The 24,062-nt window shown below is 28.0% G+C and overlaps 1 protein-coding gene across 1 annotated transcript; it reads right to left on the reverse strand.

The window, feature by feature from the left end:
* Nucleotides 1-15,692: 15,692 nt before the first annotated feature.
* Nucleotides 15,693-17,984, reverse strand: LOC129951714 (A disintegrin and metalloproteinase with thrombospondin motifs 15-like). Its single transcript, XM_056064011.1, has 5 exons — nt 17,959-17,984; nt 17,725-17,906; nt 16,157-16,262; nt 16,009-16,096; nt 15,693-15,934 (listed from the first exon to the last, which is right to left on the reverse strand). Exons 2-5 carry the CDS (start codon nt 17,893-17,895, stop codon nt 15,781-15,783), a joined length of 519 nt encoding a protein of 172 aa, XP_055919986.1. The 5' UTR covers nt 17,896-17,906; nt 17,959-17,984; the 3' UTR covers nt 15,693-15,780.
* Nucleotides 17,985-24,062: the final 6,078 nt, after the last annotated feature.

Raw genomic sequence — 24,062 nt, forward strand, 5'->3', positions numbered from 1 at the left:
ATGATAATGATAATGATAATGATAATGATAATGATAATGATAATGATAATGATAATGATAATGATAATGATAATGATAATGATAATGATAATGATAATGATAATGATAATGATAATGATAATGATAATGATAATGATAATGATAATGATAATGATAATGATAATGATAATGATAATGATAATGATAATGATAATGATAATGATAATGATAATGATAATGATAATGATAATGATAATGATAATGATAATGATAATGATAATGATAATGATAATGATAATGATAATGATAATGATAATGATAATGATAATGATAATGATAATGATAATGATAATGATAATGATAATGATAATGATAATGATAATGATAATGATAATGATAATGATAATGATAATGATAATGATAATGATAATGATAATGATAATGATAATGATAATGATAATGATAATGATAATGATAATGATAATGATAATGATAATGATAATGATAATGATAATGATAATGATAATGATAATGATAATGATAATGATAATGATAATGATAATGATAATGATAATGATAATGATAATGATAATGATAATGATAATGATAATGATAATGATAATGATAATGATAATGATAATGATAATGATAATGATAATGATAATGATAATGATAATGATAATGATAATGATAATGATAATGATAATGATAATGATAATGATAATGATAATGATAATGATAATGATAATGATAATGATAATGATAATGATAATGATAATGATAATGATAATGATAATGATAATGATAATGATAATGATAATGATAATGATAATGATAATGATAATGATAATGATAATGATAATGATAATGATAATGATAATGATAATGATAATGATAATGATAATGATAATGATAATGATAATGATAATGATAATGATAATGATAATGATAATGATAATGATAATGATAATGATAATGATAATGATAATGATAATGATAATGATAATGATAATGATAATGATAATGATAATGATAATGATAATGATAATGATAATGATAATGATAATGATAATGATAATGATAATGATAATGATAATGATAATGATAATGATAATGATAATGATAATGATAATGATAATGATAATGATAATGATAATGATAATGATAATGATAATGATAATGATAATGATAATGATAATGATAATGATAATGATAATGATAATGATAATGATAATGATAATGATAATGATAATGATAATGATAATGATAATGATAATGATAATGATAATGATAATGATAATGATAATGATAATGATAATGATAATGATAATGATAATGATAATGATAATGATAATGATAATGATAATGATAATGATAATGATAATGATAATGATAATGATAATGATAATGATAATGATAATGATAATGATAATGATAATGATAATGATAATGATAATGATAATGATAATGATAATGATAATGATAATGATAATGATAATGATAATGATAATGATAATGATAATGATAATGATAATGATAATGATAATGATAATGATAATGATAATGATAATGATAATGATAATGATAATGATAATGATAATGATAATGATAATGATAATGATAATGATAATGATAATGATAATGATAATGATAATGATAATGATAATGATAATGATAATGATAATGATAATGATAATGATAATGATAATGATAATGATAATGATAATGATAATGATAATGATAATGATAATGATAATGATAATGATAATGATAATGATAATGATAATGATAATGATAATGATAATGATAATGATAATGATAATGATAATGATAATGATAATGATAATGATAATGATAATGATAATGATAATGATAATGATAATGATAATGATAATGATAATGATAATGATAATGATAATGATAATGATAATGATAATGATAATGATAATGATAATGATAATGATAATGATAATGATAATGATAATGATAATGATAATGATAATGATAATGATAATGATAATGATAATGATAATGATAATGATAATGATAATGATAATGATAATGATAATGATAATGATAATGATAATGATAATGATAATGATAATGATAATGATAATGATAATGATAATGATAATGATAATGATAATGATAATGATAATGATAATGATAATGATAATGATAATGATAATGATAATGATAATGATAATGATAATGATAATGATAATGATAATGATAATGATAATGATAATGATAATGATAATGATAATGATAATGATAATGATAATGATAATGATAATGATAATGATAATGATAATGATAATGATAATGATAATGATAATGATAATGATAATGATAATGATAATGATAATGATAATGATAATGATAATGATAATGATAATGATAATGATAATGATAATGATAATGATAATGATAATGATAATGATAATGATAATGATAATGATAATGATAATGATAATGATAATGATAATGATAATGATAATGATAATGATAATGATAATGATAATGATAATGATAATGATAATGATAATGATAATGATAATGATAATGATAATGATAATGATAATGATAATGATAATGATAATGATAATGATAATGATAATGATAATGATAATGATAATGATAATGATAATGATAATGATAATGATAATGATAATGATAATGATAATGATAATGAGAATGATAATGATAATGATAATGATAATGATAATGATAATGATAATGATAATGATAATGATAATGATAATGATAATGATAATGATAATGATAATGATAATGATAATGATAATGATAATGATAATGATAATGATAATGATAATGATAATGATAATGATAATGATAATGATAATGATAATGATAATGATAATGATAATGATAATGATAATGATAATGATAATGATAATGATAATGATAATGATAATGATAATGATAATGATAATGATAATGATAATGATAATGATAATGATAATGATAATGATAATGATAATGATAATGATAATGATAATGATAATGATAATGATAATGATAATGATAATGATAATGATAATGATAATGATAATGATAATGATAATGATAATGATAATGATAATGATAATGATAATGATAATGATAATGATAATGATAATGATAATGATAATGATAATGATAATGATAATGATAATGATAATGATAATGATAATGATAATGATAATGATAATGATAATGATAATGATAATGATAATGATAATGATAATGATAATGATAATGATAATGATAATGATAATGATAATGATAATGATAATGATAATGATAATGATAATGATAATGATAATGATAATGATAATGATAATGATAATGATAATGATAATGATAATGATAATGATAATGATAATGATAATGATAATGATAATGATAATGATAATGATAATGATAATGATAATGATAATGATAATGATAATGATAATGATAATGATAATGATAATGATAATGATAATGATAATGATAATGATAATGATAATGATAATGATAATGATAATGATAATGATAATGATAATGATAATGATAATGATAATGATAATGATAATGATAATGATAATGATAATGATAATGATAATGATAATGATAATGATAATGATAATGATAATGATAATGATAATGATAATGATAATGATAATGATAATGATAATGATAATGATAATGATAATGATAATGATAATGATAATGATAATGATAATGATAATGATAATGATAATGATAATGATAATGATAATGATAATGATAATGATAATGATAATGATAATGATAATGATAATGATAATGATAATGATAATGATAATGATAATGATAATGATAATGATAATGATAATGATAATGATAATGATAATGATAATGATAATGATAATGATAATGATAATGATAATGATAATGATAATGATAATGATAATGATAATGATAATGATAATGATAATGATAATGATAATGATAATGATAATGATAATGATAATGATAATGATAATGATAATGATAATGATAATGATAATGATAATGATAATGATAATGATAATGATAATGATAATGATAATGATAATGATAATGATAATGATAATGATAATGATAATGATAATGATAATGATAATGATAATGATAATGATAATGATAATGATAATGATAATGATAATGATAATGATAATGATAATGATAATGATAATGATAATGATAATGATAATGATAATGATAATGATAATGATAATGATAATGATAATGATAATGATAATGATAATGATAATGATAATGATAATGATAATGATAATGATAATGATAATGATAATGATAATGATAATGATAATGATAATGATAATGATAATGATAATGATAATGATAATGATAATGATAATGATAATGATAATGATAATGATAATGATAATGATAATGATAATGATAATGATAATGATAATGATAATGATAATGATAATGATAATGATAATGATAATGATAATGATAATGATAATGATAATGATAATGATAATGATAATGATAATGATAATGATAATGATAATGATAATGATAATGATAATGATAATGATAATGATAATGATAATGATAATGATAATGATAATGATAATGATAATGATAATGATAATGATAATGATAATGATAATGATAATGATAATGATAATGATAATGATAATGATAATGATAATGATAATGATAATGATAATGATAATGATAATGATAATGATAATGATAATGATAATGATAATGATAATGATAATGATAATGATAATGATAATGATAATGATAATGATAATGATAATGATAATGATAATGATAATGATAATGATAATGATAATGATAATGATAATGATAATGATAATGATAATGATAATGATAATGATAATGATAATGATAATGATAATGATAATGATAATGATAATGATAATGATAATGATAATGATAATGATAATGATAATGATAATGATAATGATAATGATAATGATAATGATAATGATAATGATAATGATAATGATAATGATAATGATAATGATAATGATAATGATAATGATAATGATAATGATAATGATAATGATAATGATAATGATAATGATAATGATAATGATAATGATAATGATAATGATAATGATAATGATAATGATAATGATAATGATAATGATAATGATAATGATAATGATAATGATAATGATAATGATAATGATAATGATAATGATAATGATAATGATAATGATAATGATAATGATAATGATAATGATAATGATAATGATAATGATAATGATAATGATAATGATAATGATAATGATAATGATAATGATAATGATAATGATAATGATAATGATAATGATAATGATAATGATAATGATAATGATAATGATAATGATAATGATAATGATAATGATAATGATAATGATAATGATAATGATAATGATAATGATAATGATAATGATAATGATAATGATAATGATAATGATAATGATAATGATAATGATAATGATAATGATAATGATAATGATAATGATAATGATAATGATAATGATAATGATAATGATAATGATAATGATAATGATAATGATAATGATAATGATAATGATAATGATAATGATAATGATAATGATAATGATAATGATAATGATAATGATAATGATAATGATAATGATAATGATAATGATAATGATAATGATAATGATAATGATAATGATAATGATAATGATAATGATAATGATAATGATAATGATAATGATAATGATAATGATAATGATAATGATAATGATAATGATAATGATAATGATAATGATAATGATAATGATAATGATAATGATAATGATAATGATAATGATAATGATAATGATAATGATAATGATAATGATAATGATAATGATAATGATAATGATAATGATAATGATAATGATAATGATAATGATAATGATAATGATAATGATAATGATAATGATAATGATAATGATAATGATAATGATAATGATAATGATAATGATAATGATAATGATAATGATAATGATAATGATAATGATAATGATAATGATAATGATAATGATAATGATAATGATAATGATAATGATAATGATAATGATAATGATAATGATAATGATAATGATAATGATAATGATAATGATAATGATAATGATAATGATAATGATAATGATAATGATAATGATAATGATAATGATAATGATAATGATAATGATAATGATAATGATAATGATAATGATAATGATAATGATAATGATAATGATAATGATAATGATAATGATAATGATAATGATAATGATAATGATAATGATAATGATAATGATAATGATAATGATAATGATAATGATAATGATAATGATAATGATAATGATAATGATAATGATAATGATAATGATAATGATATACAAATAAACACGAATAAACACCTCCATTTACCAATAACAATTTACAATGGCCATTATAGAAAACATTTACGCAAAACTTTATTCATAATACTTTCAGTTACATATCTCTTACTAATGTATATTTTACAAATTTTCTATGTTTCACTTTTTCATGCAAAAGTCACATAATAAAAGTATTTTTTTGACATTTCTTCACGGTTGTTATGTTTTAGTGATGCATATTATGGAAATTTTCCTTTTTATGTGTTAAAATAAAAGTTACTTTCGGGTAGGAAAAGTGGTGTCTCAAAATGTTTTGGTTTTCCACTCTAGGTAATAAGGGATCGGTCTTGTGAAATATAGCCCAAAATTTCTTATTTCATAAAAAAAATGTATGTCTCACATTGGCAGTGATGAGTGAGCAGATACAAAAGGTATTTACAAGGCTTTAAGCTTAAGAGTACAAATTAAAGATGTTAATGGTGTGACATAAAATTATAAAAAAGCGATGGATTTAATTAGTAATGGTGTGAGTTTGCTGTATTTTTGTTTTGCCTTCATTTTTAAAACCTAAAAAGTGTCCCTACTTTCTTGTTCCCGTCCTAAGCTTTGTGTATATTTTAGATCCATTGTTAATTTTTTTATTAGTAAGAGTTTTATTCTGTACACTTTAGTAAACCATTTGTTTTTTCATTTTTCACTTAATTACTAAACTTGAGTTTTTCGAAGAATGGCTAACATATAGAAAGAAAGATAGAAACGGTAATTTTTTTCATTTTCTTCTTCTATTTTAAAATTTTGCGGATCCAAAGAGGAATCTAAAATACAAAGATGAACGTTGTCAAATTGTCATCAAAAATAGAAAAGAAAAGGTTTAAGGTTGGATAATCAGGAGACCGTTTCCAAATTATGAACAAATCGTAGTTGAATGCTCATGATTGCCTATTCAAAGTGCAAACTTCCCAGCGAATGCCTCATACCTTATCACAAATTATTGTAAAATAATTAGAGATATTACTGACGACGCAAATTCTACAATCACAAATACTGGCAATCATGATTTTTTTCAATTTTATTCAATTTTAACAACTTTGTACAAAATAATTTATACTAGTAACCAGTAAATAGGAATGAAATTCATGAGAGCATATAAATTCATTTAAGTTACAATATAAACAAACAAATAAGAAAAAACAAACAACCACTGCTCAAAAAATTATTAGCAATAGACTCCAATTTTAACTTAGGATAGTAAAACAAAATATTAGTACTTTGTATGCAATCCTTTGGTATCAATTATTGCTTGCAATCTTCGGTCCATCGAATAAACCAGAGTTTTTGTGATTTCACTAGATATTTTGTTCCACTCTTCCGTTATGATATTTTTAGTTCCGATTTAGATGAAATTTTATGTTTTCTCACTGCTTGTCTCAAATGATTCCATAAGTTCTCAATTGGATTAATGTCAGGAGACTGCGGAGGAGTTTTAACTTACTTGGGAGCATTATAGAGCAACCACTGGCGAATTCTTAAGGCGGTGTGCATATGATCGTTGTCTTGTTGAAAGACAAACGAATCCCTAAGACCAAGTTTTTCAGCACTATCTATTAAATTATTCCGCATTATGGCTGTCATATGACCTTCAATAAAGGTCAGATGTCCTAGGACATTTGCCGCCATGCACCCCCAAACTAAAACACTTCCTCCTCCATGTTTCACAGTAGACACTTTAAAGTTCGTAATTGGGTTTCCTCCAAATGTATTGTGTTCCATCGCTACCAAAAATGTTATACTTTAACTCATCCGAAAATATAACCGATTCCCAAAACTCACTGGAATTTTTTATATGTATATTTGTTGGCAAAATTCAAACTTTTTTTTGATTCGACATTACGAAAAGTCTGCACACTAAAATGTTTAATGGTAGTGTTTTCCACATCTACTGCCAGGTAAGGAGCATTTTTTTGGGATTTTTTCTAACTTCCCTCAAATTATCAAGTTTTTTCCGCGGTCGGCCTGTTCTTTCCATCTTTTCTGTTGACCCTGTTTAATATGGTATCTGCATCTATTTAATATGGTTTATAATGAAATTGCCCTTTGTATCAATAAAGATTGTTTTAGGAGAAAAGTCTTGAAATATGTAATGGACTAAGTATTTAATTAAATTTAATCTAAAATTCCTTGTTAATATGTACAATGTAGATGTATGTATGTATATCTTATTAGTTTTATTATTTTGTAGTAATTTTGTAATCAGCAGATCTTCGATCAATTGATGAAATAAATAAATAAATAAAAATTCATAGGTAACATAATAGACGTCATATTTGGTTTTTTTTTTTTTTTTTTGCAGATTTGGTTTATGCATGTTACCATCTCTGTTTGTTTACCTTTCGTCTATACATTTTTTGTTGCTCAGCAGCAGCCAAGTTCAAGTTAAATTAATTTTTATTTCATAATTTAAATTTGCAATATTGTTCTGAAGTTAAGCTAAGAAATAAATCATTAGTGCGGCATTAGTGTTTGCCCGATTGACAATCTTTAAACAAGGTAGTTTTATATTTTGAACACATATAAAACGATGATAATTTTTAAATGAAAAAGCAAAAAAATAAATAACACTTAACTAATCTTGTATTTAAATTCTTTAAGCCATAGGTAGAGATTAATTTTATCTCGTTCGTAGTCAAAAACGCGCTTTTATAAAATATCAACGTCATGTATCTGGTTCCTGACAAAAAAGATTCTTTTTAATTTGAAATGCTTCATACTGACTTATTACACTTTAACAAGTAATCGACAGATCTTCACGATGCGTTATGTTTAATCGTAGAAGTTTTCTCCTCATTATGAATACCGAATATAATATCTTTTGAATTGAATTGATTTGAAAAATTTAATTGAATCGCAATCACTTTAGCTAATCTGTCATACCCTATTTTAAAAATTCTTAAAAGATAATTGCTTGTGCAGCCCATGTGCTTTGATGAAAATTGGTGATTGCCATGTTTCAATAATAATGTACTTTTTGGAGCGTTTTCAGAGAATAAGCTAATAGAACAGAATCGTCTGCAAGTAAAAGGGTTTTAAAAATCTCTGTTCTTCCCGATAAATCATCAATTAGGTCTTTAATAAACAAAGAAAATAAATGAGAACTCAAGAGGATCCCTTTTAAAACCCATTGTTGTTCTTAAACTAATCACATCCACACCATCGCTGTATTCCCATCATACAAGCTCCCTATCACACTTCCATTCTTTTCCGTAAAACAAGGCTTTTCTATCGATTCCATAGAATGCAGCCTCGAAATCGACAAAAAAGACATGCAGTTTATTTTTCTGCTACAAAAATGTATCTATAATACTTGTCATCAATATGTTTTCGTATTAAGAATAACAGCTATGATTTTGTTATAAAATTTTATAAAAAGTATGTACAAAATATAATTCACGGTAGTTTCCTGGATCAGAAATATCTCCTTTTTACGAATTGGAAATATAATCGCTTCCTTACACTGATTCGGCTTGATTCAAAAATATCAGCATCCGGGGTATTGTTCTCAAAAAAGGCATCGCATCATGAAACAATGGTGTATAGTTTGTTGGGTTCAAAAGTTTTTGAAAGTGAGCTCAACATATTGGAAGATAGAATTCCTTTAAGTCTCTGGAATGCGTTAGGCTCTTTCTTCAAAATAACAATGCATTTTGCCTTTGGAAAGTAAGTTTGTATTGTTTGTTTGTTTCGATGTAAAGTGTTTTAAAACATTTGTTATTATGTTTCCAAAACGCTCTCAATGTTTATTTTTTTGCATGATGAGGTTAATAATGAAGAGCATACGCCCTTTTAGTTACTCCTTCAATATCTTTTAAATCCGGATCCTTTCTGATTCGAAGTTCTCGATTAGTATCGTGGCGATAATCAGTAGCTTTAATTTCTTTTCATAGCAGTTTTAGTGGCCGTTATAATTTCCTAATGTTCTCGCGGATGGAAGATATGATAAAAAATATTAAAGTCACTTAGTAGTCAAACACCGAAGAACCTTGCTGTACCATAAAGATGAATTCTCCAGTCTTATACTAGTACTAGTACCTTTGATTATCAATAAGCCAGAAGAGTTATCAAACTCCAATACTTAATAAATAATAATTTATAATAATTTGTTGTTTTCTCTTTTCGATTCTTTTGTCACCAATAATCATAACACTATCACCATTATAGATTTCTTAGAAATCGTTTAAAATTTGGAAAACTCCCTGCCAATTGTTGCAATTTAAAAAGCATGGTAAAACTTTAAAGTTTCGGAATTTAAACAATTAAATCATCTACAGAGTCGAATTCACAAGATACTTTTTTTCAAAAAGGCGAAAGATTTATTCGACATTGAAAAGAGTTCTTTCTCCTCTGTCCTTCTGGCTTGTATTAATGTCTTGTGTTGTAATCACCTTATATAGTCTTAGTCGCTCAAGGTGTTGTGTCTCTACTCTGTACATTCATATGCTCAGTAGTATGTAATGTAATGTTATGTACCTTTTTAACTTTATAATGATTTTTAAAACAATAACATTATCTTTAGAGACGAAAAAATGGAAAAAAAGGAAGGAAGATAAATGAAAAGAGATAAAAACACATTCTTATTTTTTAAAGATTCATATGAATAAAAGAATAAAAAACAATCGGGATGTCATGGCACTGATAGTTTTAAGAATGAATTAATAAAAATGAAAAAAGGTGCGTTGAACTGTCATGCCAGAGGTCTTGGGTTCAATCCCTGCCTGTGCCAACTAATGTTTTTTTTCACAAGTTCCCTCTTGTGAGGAATTGATAAATTCTCCAAGAGTAGTTCTTATCATGAAAAGTGCTTTCTCAAATTAGCAGTTCAGATTCGGCTTAAAACTGTAGGTTTCGTTAATCCTTGAGAACAAGGAATGGTTGAGAGTTGTAAGTCACTAGGCCCTAGTTCTCAACGGACAATTGAGCCGCCTAATTATTTTATCACGAAAACACAGTTGTCGATTGCTGTTTCCTGTGAAAAGAATATGCATAAAAACATTAAACCATTATTGCTGTAACTTTTTATGAATTGAGCGAGTTGAAATAGAGATTAAGTTGTCATCAGGTGAATTTATTTCGAAGAGAAAAGAATCGCATGCAACCTGCGGGTTTCTTGAGAGTGTATTGATGCTTTTTTGTGTTTAATTTGGTAGTGGTTATGTGAAGAGCTTACCTCTTAAGCGCAGGTAAGCTGATTATTAACGTGAGTAATGAGAGAACTTTATTTAATTTAAATTTTACTTTGCTTCGTAACGATAACACAGTATGAATTAAAGGCAAGATTGTTATTTTATTCTTAAAGAAATTTTTAAGTTTAATCACAGTCGTTTTTGTCCTTTTAATTGATAGTTATAGAGATTTAAAAATTGCCAGATAAAATATATGTACGTCTACTCGTTAGCTTTCATAATGTTTGACAAGACAATTTTGTTTTTTTCTGGTTTCTAGGTACTTCAAGAATTTGTAGCTTGTATTCTGATGTGCACACATTAGTTAATGATGCACACGCGCTTTTCACCAACTTCTCGTTGGGTACATCTTGTCTATCAACAGGTATCATAAGATTCTCTTAAGTGTTTTTTTTTCTCAACTTTATGAATCCGACATTCCAACAGCTTATATTTTTTTCAACTTCGTCTATTAGTTGGAAGTTTTGTTCAAATAATTGCTTATTTGCTATGACAATCGCACCGAAGTCAATCTTTTGGTCATTGTTTCAACCAAAATAATAATCATATCAAATTTAATTTTGAAATGTTTCCAACTCTTTTTTTGTACGCACTTCGGCATATTATATTAAATATGCACGTTCTATCATTGTTTAACGTTTTTGGGGATATTTCAACAATTTTTTGCGAAATTCTCGAGCGTTAAAATAATTAACACATTCAAATGGGTTAATAAACTTTATTAAATTTACTTTCAAAATATTTTTAGTTCTTATTCTGTTCCATTTTTTCTTGAAGAAAATCTTAAAAACCACTTATGTATCTGATTTACAGATGTCAATCTATGAAAAATATTAAAGATCGAACACAAAAATCTCCCCATTATTGCAAGACAATGGATTTTCTTTCTCAGCTAAACATGAGCGCTTTTAAATGCATCCAATTAGGTAACAATTGATAATTTTTCAATCAAGTCAACATTGTTTGGGTTGGTTAATTATTAGACAACTGTTTGGTTGAAAATCGGCTGACGATTGCCGACAATTGTTGTCTTTCAATTAAAAATGCTGTGTTTACACGGTGAGAAGACTTTAGAAAGCAAAAAATGGTATCTTGAAAGATGACAGAAAAAAATGTTTTTAAAAGTGAAAAGAATAGGTCGTGGAAAAACTTTTAAACATTTTTTCCCATTTTGTCAAGGCTAAATACCATTTTCTATGTGTTCTTCGAGCTCCTAGACAAAACATATGAGCAGTGCCCTAGCTACGATATTAAAATAGTTCTGGGCGATTTTAATGCCAAGCTAGGAAGGGAAGACATCTTTGGTGGAATAATCGGGAAGAACAGCCTGCACGACAACACTTCCGACAATGGATTCAGGCTCATAGATTTTGCTGCGGGGCGAAACGTCATGGTAGCCAGTACGCGTTTTCCACACCTCAACATCCATAAAGGAACTTGGACTTCTCCAGATCAATCTACCGTCAACCAGATTGACCATATTGCGATCGATACCAGACAAGCTTCCAGCATTATGGATGAACGAAATTTCCGAGGAGCTAACATCGACTCGGACCACTACCTCGTTGTAGCCAAGGTAGCACTTTGGATTTCCAGACCCAAGTCAAAAGAGGGAGGTGCTGGAAGAAGGTACAACGTCGAACGGCTACAATCGCCAAATCCTTTTCCGACCGATTTACAAGTAACCTCTCTCGAAGTTCTCTGCCGCCAACACAATGTATCGAAAACCAGTGGCAACATTGCCAAGATGCAATCAGAGAAGCCGCCTCTGATGTGCTGGGTTTCAAGCAGCCACCAACAAGGAACACCTGGTTTGATGAGGAATGTCGGCAGGCAAATGCAGCCAAACAACAGGCACGCACAGCGGCGCTACATAAAAGGACGAGAGCTGCTCGTGATCTCTATGAGCAGAAGAAGCGAGAGGAACGCCAACTTCTCAGAAGGAAAAAGAGAGGGCATGAGAAGCGTGCGGTCGAAGATGTTGAGAACTATAACAGCTGGAATGAGGTTCAAAAGTTTTATGAACAGGTGAAACGAAATTTACAGGTACATAAACCTAGAACCGAAGGCTGCAAAGACGAAAGTGGAAACATCATAGTGGAACCGCAGTCAATACTGAGGATATGGAAGGACCACTTCTGCAAACTGTATAACGGCGACGAAGAACTGAATTCCGCTGTCAGGCAGGATGATCCATTCATAATAGACGACGAAAGCCAACAATCCCGTCCTCCCGACTTAGCAGAAGTAAAGATTGCCATATCTAAGTTGAAGTCTAATAAAGCCGCTGGAGCAGATGGCTTGAATGCCGAGCTCTTTTAAAGCAGCTGGAGATAAGATGGTTAGGAGCATGCACCAACTTATCTGTAAGATATGGTCGGAAGAAAGCATGCCCAATGAATGGAACCTCAGTATTGTTTGCCCGATCCTGAAAAAGGGAGACCCCCTAAACTGCACTAACTATAGAGGAAAAAGTCTACTTAACATCGCCTATAAAATCTTCTCTGCCGTAATATGTGAACGTCTAAAGCCCATCGTCAACAACCTGATAGGTCCTTATCAGTGTGGTTTTAGACCAGGAAAGTCCACAATTGATCAAATATTCACATTACGGCAGATCCTGGAAAAAACTCAAGAACACCAAATCGATACCCACCATCTTTTCATCGATTTCAAGGCCGCATATGACAGCATCTACAGGGACGAGCTGTATAGATCCATGTCTAGTTTTGGCATCCCTGCCAAACTCGTCCGTTTGTGCAGGATGACCATGGAGAATTCACGCTGCTCCATTAAGATTGGAAACTACTAAACAGAACCTTTCGATGTCAAAAAAGGTTTTAGACAAGGTGATGCGCTGTCATGCGATTTTTTTAACATCGTGCTCGAAAGAACAGTGCAGAGCTTACACGTCAACACTAGAGGCATTATCTTTCAAAAGTCTGTCCAATTACTGACATATGCTGATGACATTGACATAATCGGAACAACTCAGCGTGATGTCAATGGAGCTTTTGTGAGTATTGAGGCAGAGGCGGCAAAAATGGGTTTTACGGTTAATGAGGGCAAAACAAAATACATGCTGTCGTCTAGAAAGGACATACAACACCGACGTTTTGGTCAAAACGTCACATTCGACAGACGTAACTTTGAGGTAGTCAAGGACTTCGTCTACCTAGGCTCCGCTGTAAACGCAGAAAACAACACCAGCGCTGAGATCAAACGCAGAATAACTCTTGCTAACCGCTGTTTTTTTGGACTAAGAAAGCAATTGAGTGGTAAAGTCCTCTCTCGAGGGACCAAAGTGTTACTATATAAGACCCTTATCATCCCCGTCCTGCTATACGGTGCAGAAGCATGGAATATGACAAAAGTGGATGAAAGCACCTTGGGTCGGTTCGAGAGAAAAGTTCTTCGTGTGATCTACGGTCCCGTATGCATCGAATGGGAGTGGAGGAGAAAATGGAACGACGAACTGTACGGGCTGTACAGCGACGTAGACTTAGCCAGAAGAGTAAAAGTCCAACGACTAAGATGGCTGGGTCACGTAGAGCGCATGGAAACCAATGCTCCGGCCCGGAAAGTCTTCGAATCCGCACCCACGGGACAGCGCAGTAGAGGAAGACCGCGGATCAGGTGGCGCGCACAAGTGGAAGGTGACTTCACCCAACTTAGAGAGCGAAACTGGAGACATCTAGCTAGGGACCGAGCTAGATGGAGAAGTTTGTTGGGTGAAGCCCTAGTTCACACAGGACTGTAGCGCCACCTTAAATAAGTAAGTAAGTAAATACCACTTTATTATACATTCGTCGACGGCCATCTCAATGACGTCTCCAATGTCTCGCGTCCACACGATGACGTCCTATTTCTTTTCATCTTTGTAGTTTTTAAGTTATTTGAAAATCCTGTAAACTTTTGTTGTTATTTCCGGCCCAAAATGTTTTAATAGAAAATTGGCCGACTGTTGGTTAACGATTTTTTTTCTGTCATTTTTGACAAATAAAATTGGGTTGTTGCATAAAAAAGGCAAATGTAACTTGACAGTTTCATTGCCATGGTAAATTATTATCTTATGCTCACTTACTATACTACAAACTTTTAAACAAAAATAAATGGGTTTTAAACAAAAATAAATGTCTTTTAAATGCCAACACATAATTTCATATAAATCAAAACACAACTTACATATGTCCAAGTTCATGAGCAATTGTAAAAGCAGCAGGAAGTCCATTATCCTGCACAATTGAACAAGAATAACTTTTGCATACTGTCCCAAGTTCTGCAAGGCCAAGAGTATCACACTTAGCTTCACCTTCATTTCGACAAATCTGATCCCTATGATAATATAATAAAGTAATAGAATAAGTTAAGTTTTGCAGTTTTTTCATCAAAAAAATAATATCTTTTACCTTGTGAGCATGATCGCAGTGTCATAATGAATGCGTTTTTTGTGTAAAAAAGAACAAAAATGTTTAAGTAGTTGAGATGCTGATGTAGCTATTAAAGATCTGTGTATTGAGTTTTTGTTTTTAATGTTAATTTAAAAAAAAAACTTACTTTTTTTACCGCGTGACATATTTATATCATCTTTAAGCAATACAATCGTAGGAACCGAAATATTTATTGAATTTCCTATACTTGCGTCGGAAAATATATTAGAAACCTAAAGTTAAGCACATTTTGTTACTTTTCTACTAAATTTAATTCTACTATTTTGCTTAAAAATGAATCTCAAGCAATGTAAGCTATCTTTGAATAGAAAACTGCTTTTTTAAAAACAATTGTGTCTATTTATTGTTTCAGAACTATGAAAAACAACGATCTCAGTCATACGCTGGTCTTCCACGCCGACTATGAAAGAAAAATAATATTTATTTGATAGTATGAAAAAATCTAGGCAAATTTTCAGCACTTCAAGGAAAGAGTGCCAACAATCCCCATAAAGGCCAAATTCAATCACTTTAGCCGTATCAGCGGGCATGACCCTACAAAGGAATGGGATGACTTTACTAAGGAAGAATTTTGCTACGAGCTTCATGCCAAAACTTATAAGTAATGCTCTGTTGTGCCATTTAACTGAAAACCATACACAATTTCCAAGAATCGCTTACAAGACACAATATGATGCTTGTTACTACAGGTTCTTCGTGCTTTATACGTTACACTTTAAAAGAATAGCAAACAAACTATGGCAACCAAAAAACAAAACAACGATATACATAATGTAGGCTATATTGCAAACATAAACAATATCCTAGAGAGGTAATCCGGTTCCTGTGGTCAGAAGAAGGTAGGAAGAAAGGAAAAACTTTAACGTCGAGGCAATGAACACCATCATCAATGTCATAATCAACACCATTATTAACATTATTCTCAACATCATAGACAACGTTTTCTTTTTTTCACAATAGTTGTGTTCACCAAGGTTTTGTCTAGATCAGAACAGAACAGTTTCGTGAGAAACGTCAGATCAAGTTAGAACAGTCAGTTTCCAAAAAAAAATGTTTTGTTTCTCGTTTATGATTTATGAACAGCAAAAATCTGTACTTTTCTGTCTAGAACAGTCCAGCACAGCGTCAGTGAACACAGCTAATGTCACTGCAAAAAATAATACATGTACAATTTTGCTATATTACAAAGTATATGTATATATCCTTAATATACTGCAGTGGGAAATTTCCAACAAAACTATCCGCAGTAGCCAGATTTTTGTATTTAAAAATTGGTACAACTGAAAGAAGATCTGTCAGAATAATAATAAAAAAACACAAACAGAAGAAAGATTTGTGAAAATCCAATGTTAAAATTAACTTAAAAAAAAAAGGAATGGTAAGAACACATCTGGAAATTGAGATTCTATAAAAAAACTTAATTTAACAATTTGTTCGTAGACTACTACATTAACATGTGGTGTTGAAGCGAGCTTAAAACTCGCCTAAATTCTTTATAAAACTGAATCGAGTTTAAATGAGCTTGATTTGCCTCGATTCCGGTTGGGGATCGGAGTCGAGTCAAAATTTGTGAAGAAAAACCTGTGTGAAGGAGCTGGTTTTACAGATAATGTGTTATGGTCTGTTTACAGAACTTGAGCTTCATTAAAACAAAAATTAGCAAAACATACATACAACAGATATAAGTGTAAGAATGTAAGAATTCAAATCCGATTTATGAAATTCACTCATCGATTTGTCTACTGCGACTAAAACTTCCATTGTAAACAATTGTTTATCAACAAAACTTCGCTTTTTTCTGACTAGTGTGTGATATAAGCTTGTGGGCATATCATTCACTTTCATGTTAAGATCACCTGTGAAGGAATTGGTAAGGTTAGGCAAACTTTTAAATAAATTCAATCTTACCTGGAACATGAATTTGTCCTTGACGGTTTGAAAGTCTCCAAACTTTGTGTATCAAATTTCTATCGTAATTGATTGACTTATAAGCTGGCTGAATTAAAAATGTTCCGAAACTTGATTTTATGTGGCCCGTCTGTAAAAATTACTAAAAAGAATATAACATTTTAAACAATTCAACACTGAAATACCATTCCACTACATAGCGAAACTGCAACACTTGATTGACTATCACCTCGAACATAACCCTTGTAGTAGCAACCCAAATAATCCTTTCCATCATTATGAACTTCTGTATTGTTGTTTAAAATTCGTATAACCTTTAAATAAATTTGAAATTGAATTTTTTTGATAATAAAGTTATGTGTTCAGAAAAATTAAACAAAAGAAAAAGAAATACTTCCAAAAATTGTAGAAAAAGTTGAATTTTGTTGTGGAAGTTTATTTAACGACCTACAACTTGAAAAGTCTCTCATTTTGGATAGCCGGAAATTTTGAAAAGAGTGAGGGATTTATTCAATAGAATCATTTGTTTGCAAATGACTCAAAAAATAAAGGTTTTCTTATGTACACATTGAAGCTCATCTGAATGCTTTACTCTGCTTGTTTATCAGTTCAAGAATAAAATAGAATAAAATAAAATAGAGTACAATATAATAGAATATAATAGAATAGAATAGAATAGAATAGAATAGAATAGAATAGAATAGAATAGAATAGAATAGAATAGAATAGAATAGAATAGAATAGAATAGAATAGAATAGAATAGAATAGAATAGAATAGAATAGAATAGAATAGAATAGAATAGAATAGAATAGAATAGAATAGAATAGAATAGAATAGAATAGAATAGAATAGAATAGAATAGAATAGAATAGAATAGAATAGAATAGAATAGAATAGAATAGAATAGAATAGAATAGAATAGAATAGAATAGAATAGAATAGAATAGAATAGAATAGAATAGAATAGAATAGAATAGAATAGAATAGAATAGAATAGAATAGAATAGAATAGAATAGAATAGAATAGAATAGAATAGAATAGAATAGAATAGAATAGAATAGAATAGAATAGAATAGAATAGAATAGAATAGAATAGAATAGAATAGAATAGAATAGAATAGAATAGAATAGAATAGAATAGAATAGAATAGAATAGAATAGAATAGAATAGAATAGAATAGAATAGAATAGAATAGAATAGAATAGAATAGAATAGAATAGAATAGAATAGAATAGAATAGAATAGAATAGAATAGAATAGAATAGAATAGAATAGAATAGAATAGAATAGAATAGAATAGAATAGAATAGAATAGAATAGAATAGAATAGAATAGAATAGAATAGAATAGAATAGAATAGAATAGAATAGAATAGAATAGAATAGAATAGAATAGAATAGAATAGAATAGAATAGAATAGAATAGAATAGAATAGAATAGAATAGAATAGAATAGAATAGAATAGAATAGAATAGAATAGAATAGAATAGAATAGAATAGAATAGAATAGAATAGAATAGAATAGAATAGAATAGAATAGAATAGAATAGAATAGAATAGAATAGAATAGAATAGAATAGAATAGAATAGAATAGAATAGAATAGAATAGAATAGAATAGAATAGAATAGAATAGAATAGAATAGAATAGAATAGAATAGAATAGAATAGAATAGAATAGAATAGAATAGAATAGAATAGAATAGAATAGAATAGAATAGAATAGAATAGAATAGAATAGAATAGAATAGAATAGAATAGAATAGAATAGAATAGAATAGAATAGAATAGAATAGAATAGAATAGAATAGAATAGAATAGAATAGAATAGAATAGAATAGAATAGAATAGAATAGAATAGAATAGAATAGAATAGAATAGAATAGAATAGAATAGAATAGAATAGAATAGAATAGAATAGAATAGAATAGAATAGAATAGAATAGAATAGAATAGAATAGAATAGAATAGAATAGAATAGAATAGAATAGAATAGAATAGAATAGAATAGAATAGAATAGAATAGAATAGAATAGAATAGAATAGAATAGAATAGAATAGAATAGAATAGAATAGAATAGAATAGAATAGAATAGAATAGAATAGAATAGAATAGAATAGAATAGAATAGAATAGAATAGAATAGAATAGAATAGAATAGAATAGAATAGAATAGAATAGAATAGAATAGAATAGAATAGAATAGAATAGAATAGAATAGAATAGAATAGAATAGAATAGAATAGAATAGAATAGAATAGAATAGAATAGAATAGAATAGAATAGAATAGAATAGAATAGAATAGAATAGAATAGAATAGAATAGAATAGAATAGAATAGAATAGATTTTTTTTTTTTTTTAGATTTTTTATTTGATCATATTTCAAAGGTTTAACAATATTAGTTGTGTTACCCACGAAGCTTTTGCTTATCTGTAGGTGGTTGAAGTTACAAAGTATTTGAATTGATTGGATTTGAATATTAAACATTATTTATATTAATTAAAGAAAAAAGAAAAAAAAAATATATAAATTCATTAGTGGTTTAGTTTAAAAAAAGGTACATAACAAATTTTAATTTACTTTTATCAGTGCATGGTGTTTAAAATTTAATTTAAATAGAAACATTTTAGTTTTTTTTTACGTTTTTTAAAGTCACGAATATTTTTAAGATTTGTAGGAAGTTGGTTCATAATTGATGGTATAGTATAGTTAAGTTGTCGTTTTCCATAGTTGTTGTATATCATCGGTATTTCAAGCAGACCTTGCGCTCGTCTTCTCGTGTTTACACCATGTGAAATAGGTCGCTGGAATCTTAAATCATCGTAGTATTCAAGAACTGCTGTCATCCTAAATATATTTTCAACATTCAGGCACTTCAAATGTAGATGGTTTTTATTAATCATGTTTACAATTCTCCTCTGTAGATTAAGAAGTTTATCTGTATGAGTTTTTGCGGCATTTCCCCAAGCTAATACTCCATATCTTAATCGAGATTCAACAAGTGAATAGTAAACCTGTTTTTGAACATCTTTTGTTGAATATCTTTCCAGATGAAATAACGCAAACATAGCACTCCTCATACTTTTCCTTACGATTGTAATATGCTCGTGCCACAGAAAGTGTTCATCTATTGTAACTCCGAGGTATTTGATTGATTGAACTAACTCAATGGCATCACTTTTTCTTGAAGTCGGACACTCAGGGTTTTGAAAGAAAATGTTGACTGTCTCTTTTTGTTTGTTTGGTGCACGAATGTGCATAATTTTCGTTTTGGTTGCGTTGATGACTAATCCAAAATCGTGACACCATCGTGTGACTTCATCAAACTCCTGTTGCATCGTAGAAATCGCGGTTTCAAGACACATGTGTCTGACAACAATAGCTATATCGTCTGCATATGCGAAAGCTGTGCTTTTCTTAAAAATTCGTAGGAGTGCATCTGTAAAAAGTATGAAAAGGACCGGACCCAGTTTTGACCCTTGTGGTACACCATGTGTGCAACTTCTTTCTTTGCTCCATGAACTTCCAACTTTTACTCTAAATGTTCTTCCTATGAGATAGCTCTCCATCCATTTATATAGAGTTCCCCTAATGCCAATTCTGTAAAGGACATCCAAAAGCTTAGTGTGACTCAACGTGTCAAATGCCTTGCTGAAGTCGACGAACATAACCAATACGTGATGGTTTTTATTGAGACTCATGTTAATAGTATTACAAAATTCACTAAGAAGTCTTCCCGTATTTTTATCTTTTTGAAAACCATATTGATTGGATTGCAGCAAGCAGTGTTTCTCAATAAACTTGTTTAATCGTCTTAAGACAACTTCTTCAATACATTTTTCAACAACTGACAAAATCGAAATTGGCCTATAGTTGAGAATTTCACTTTTTTTCCCTCCTTTATAGATGGGACGAATAACTGAAGTTTTCAAAATTTTCGGTACACACCCTTGTGTTAAACTTCTGTTTACTATTTGTTGAATCAATGGTGCCAGCAGATTTGCATTGAGTTTAATGTCGCATCCCCTTATTCCGTCAGCACCTGGACTTTTATTTGGATTCAGATTTCGAAGTATATTATAAATTTCGATTTCATCAGCTTCTTCTACATATATTGATTGAAGCCGTTGTTGACAAGGCTGTCTTGATGTTTTAGCATTGCATACGTGTACAATCTTCGTTGCTTGTGTTGAGAAACACTCAGCAAGTTCTTCAATAATGTCAGAAACTTTAGACGTTTTACAAAGATTGTGTTGTACAATTTCATCCACAGACGCTTTATTCCTACCCAATATTTCATTTATTATTCTCCAAGTTTTTTTCGGATCACGTTTTGCGCTCAGTATTTCATTTTTATAGAAGTTACGTTTTTTCATTTGTATTTGTTTATTTACATAATTTCTCATTTTTTTGTATTCAGATTTGTAACTTTCATTTTGAAGATTATTCTTCCATCTTCTATACATTGTATCTCTCCTTTTACACAGCTCAATTATTTCCGGGGTTATCCAACTCTTGATTTGACGTTTTTTTTTAATATAATTTTCAGACGAATCAGCGTATATAGTTTCCATTTTTAAAAGAAAATTGTTGTATATTTTATTAACGTCATTTTCTATTTCATATAGTGCATTCCAGTTCGTTTGTTGCATAAGTCGGTTGACTTTTTCTTGATTAATTTTTGATTGTGATTTGCAATATGTGTTGACCTTTTCTGTATTGTGTTTAATACCGTAAAATGTTGCAAAGTGATCAGATATATCAGTTTCTATAACAGCTGATATTATGCAGTTTTTCGAAAATGAAACAAATATGGGATCAATTAAAGTACCCGTACCAGTTAACATGTTAATTCGAGTACTTTTTTTGATAACATTCATTAGGCCCTTCGAAGACATAACATCAAGAAATTTATTGGTGATCGTGTTATTAAAATCTTGAGTATCAATATTTATATCACCAAGTACAACTAGATCCAATTCATTGCGAGTATTTTCAACAAATTCAGTAATAAAATTATTTTTGTTTAGCGATGGTGATCTATAAATTGCATAAATATTATTACTTCCCTTTATATCTACCATTTTTATATGTAAGCTGTCATAATTTAAAGTTTTCGAGGAGAGTCTTTCATAGCTGACATTTTTTTTTATATACATAGCAATTCCACCTAACCCCGAATCGTTTCTATGCATAAATTCCATATTAAAACCATCAATGTGATAAAGGGAGTTTTCTTCTTCAAAAATATTTATTTCTGTCAAAACTATAATACTTAAGTATTGTTAAAAGTTTTGAATTTCTGCAATAAATACATTCCAATTTTTTCGAATTGACTGGATGTTCATACATATACAACAAAAATTAATTTTTTTTAATTCAATAATATTTAAACCAATAATACCATGCAATACCCTAAAATCAACTTCATCTTCATCATCATATTCACTCATCATATTATTAACTGTCATTCGCTCTTCTAATTCTCTTGTAATTTATAATGTTACAAATGTATTTTTTCAATATCACTCACAGTGCAAATATTAATAGCCTCTTCACTCTCGCATTTACGAGCTAGTATATTACCTGCAGCTTCCCATACAAATTTCCAATTGCATTCTCTAGCTTTGTTTTTGGTTAGCCAAAGCAAATGCTTATTTGTAGGAGTGAGTTGGTTATTTACAAAAACAACATTCTCATTGGGTTTCTCTCTCCTATTAGTTTTTGCACATTTTATAAAATTTTGTTTACAAGAGTAACTTGCAAAAGAGACAATGATAGCTGATCTCTGAGGGTTTTTTGTTCTCGTTCTGTATATGTCTGTGACGTCGTGTGGGTGAATAGAACAGTTTATTTTCTCTCCCAATTCTTGTACTACGTTGATAAGGTTTTCGTTTGTTGTTGGATACATATTTTTGATTTCAACGTTGGATTTAAGGAGTTGTTGTTCAAGCATATTAACTTTTGTTTCCATAACATGAATAATTTCATCTTTTTTTAAATTATTCTCTTTTAATTCTTTAAGTTCATCAGACAGTTTTTTAATTAGATCATTATTTTTTGTTATACTACAATTAATTTCTTCATACTTGTTGGCA

Source organism: Eupeodes corollae, chromosome 3, assembly GCF_945859685.1.
Source record: "Eupeodes corollae chromosome 3, idEupCoro1.1, whole genome shotgun sequence".
Classification (NCBI taxonomy): Eukaryota; Metazoa; Arthropoda; class Insecta; order Diptera; family Syrphidae; genus Eupeodes; species Eupeodes corollae.

Bases quoted from the DNA above. Each gene is read 5' to 3' on its own strand.
- LOC129951714 (XM_056064011.1), bottom strand. From the start codon at position 17,895: ATGAAAGTGAATGATATGCCCACAAGCTTATATCACACACTAGTCAGA. The intron at 16,263-17,724 runs GTATGTATGTTT...GCTTAACTTTAG, and splicing joins TTCTTACACTTATATCTGTT to GTTTCTAATATATTTTCCGA. The intron at 16,097-16,156 runs GTAAGTTTTTTT...GATCTTTAATAG, and splicing joins TATGTCACGCGGTAAAAAAA to CTACATCAGCATCTCAACTA.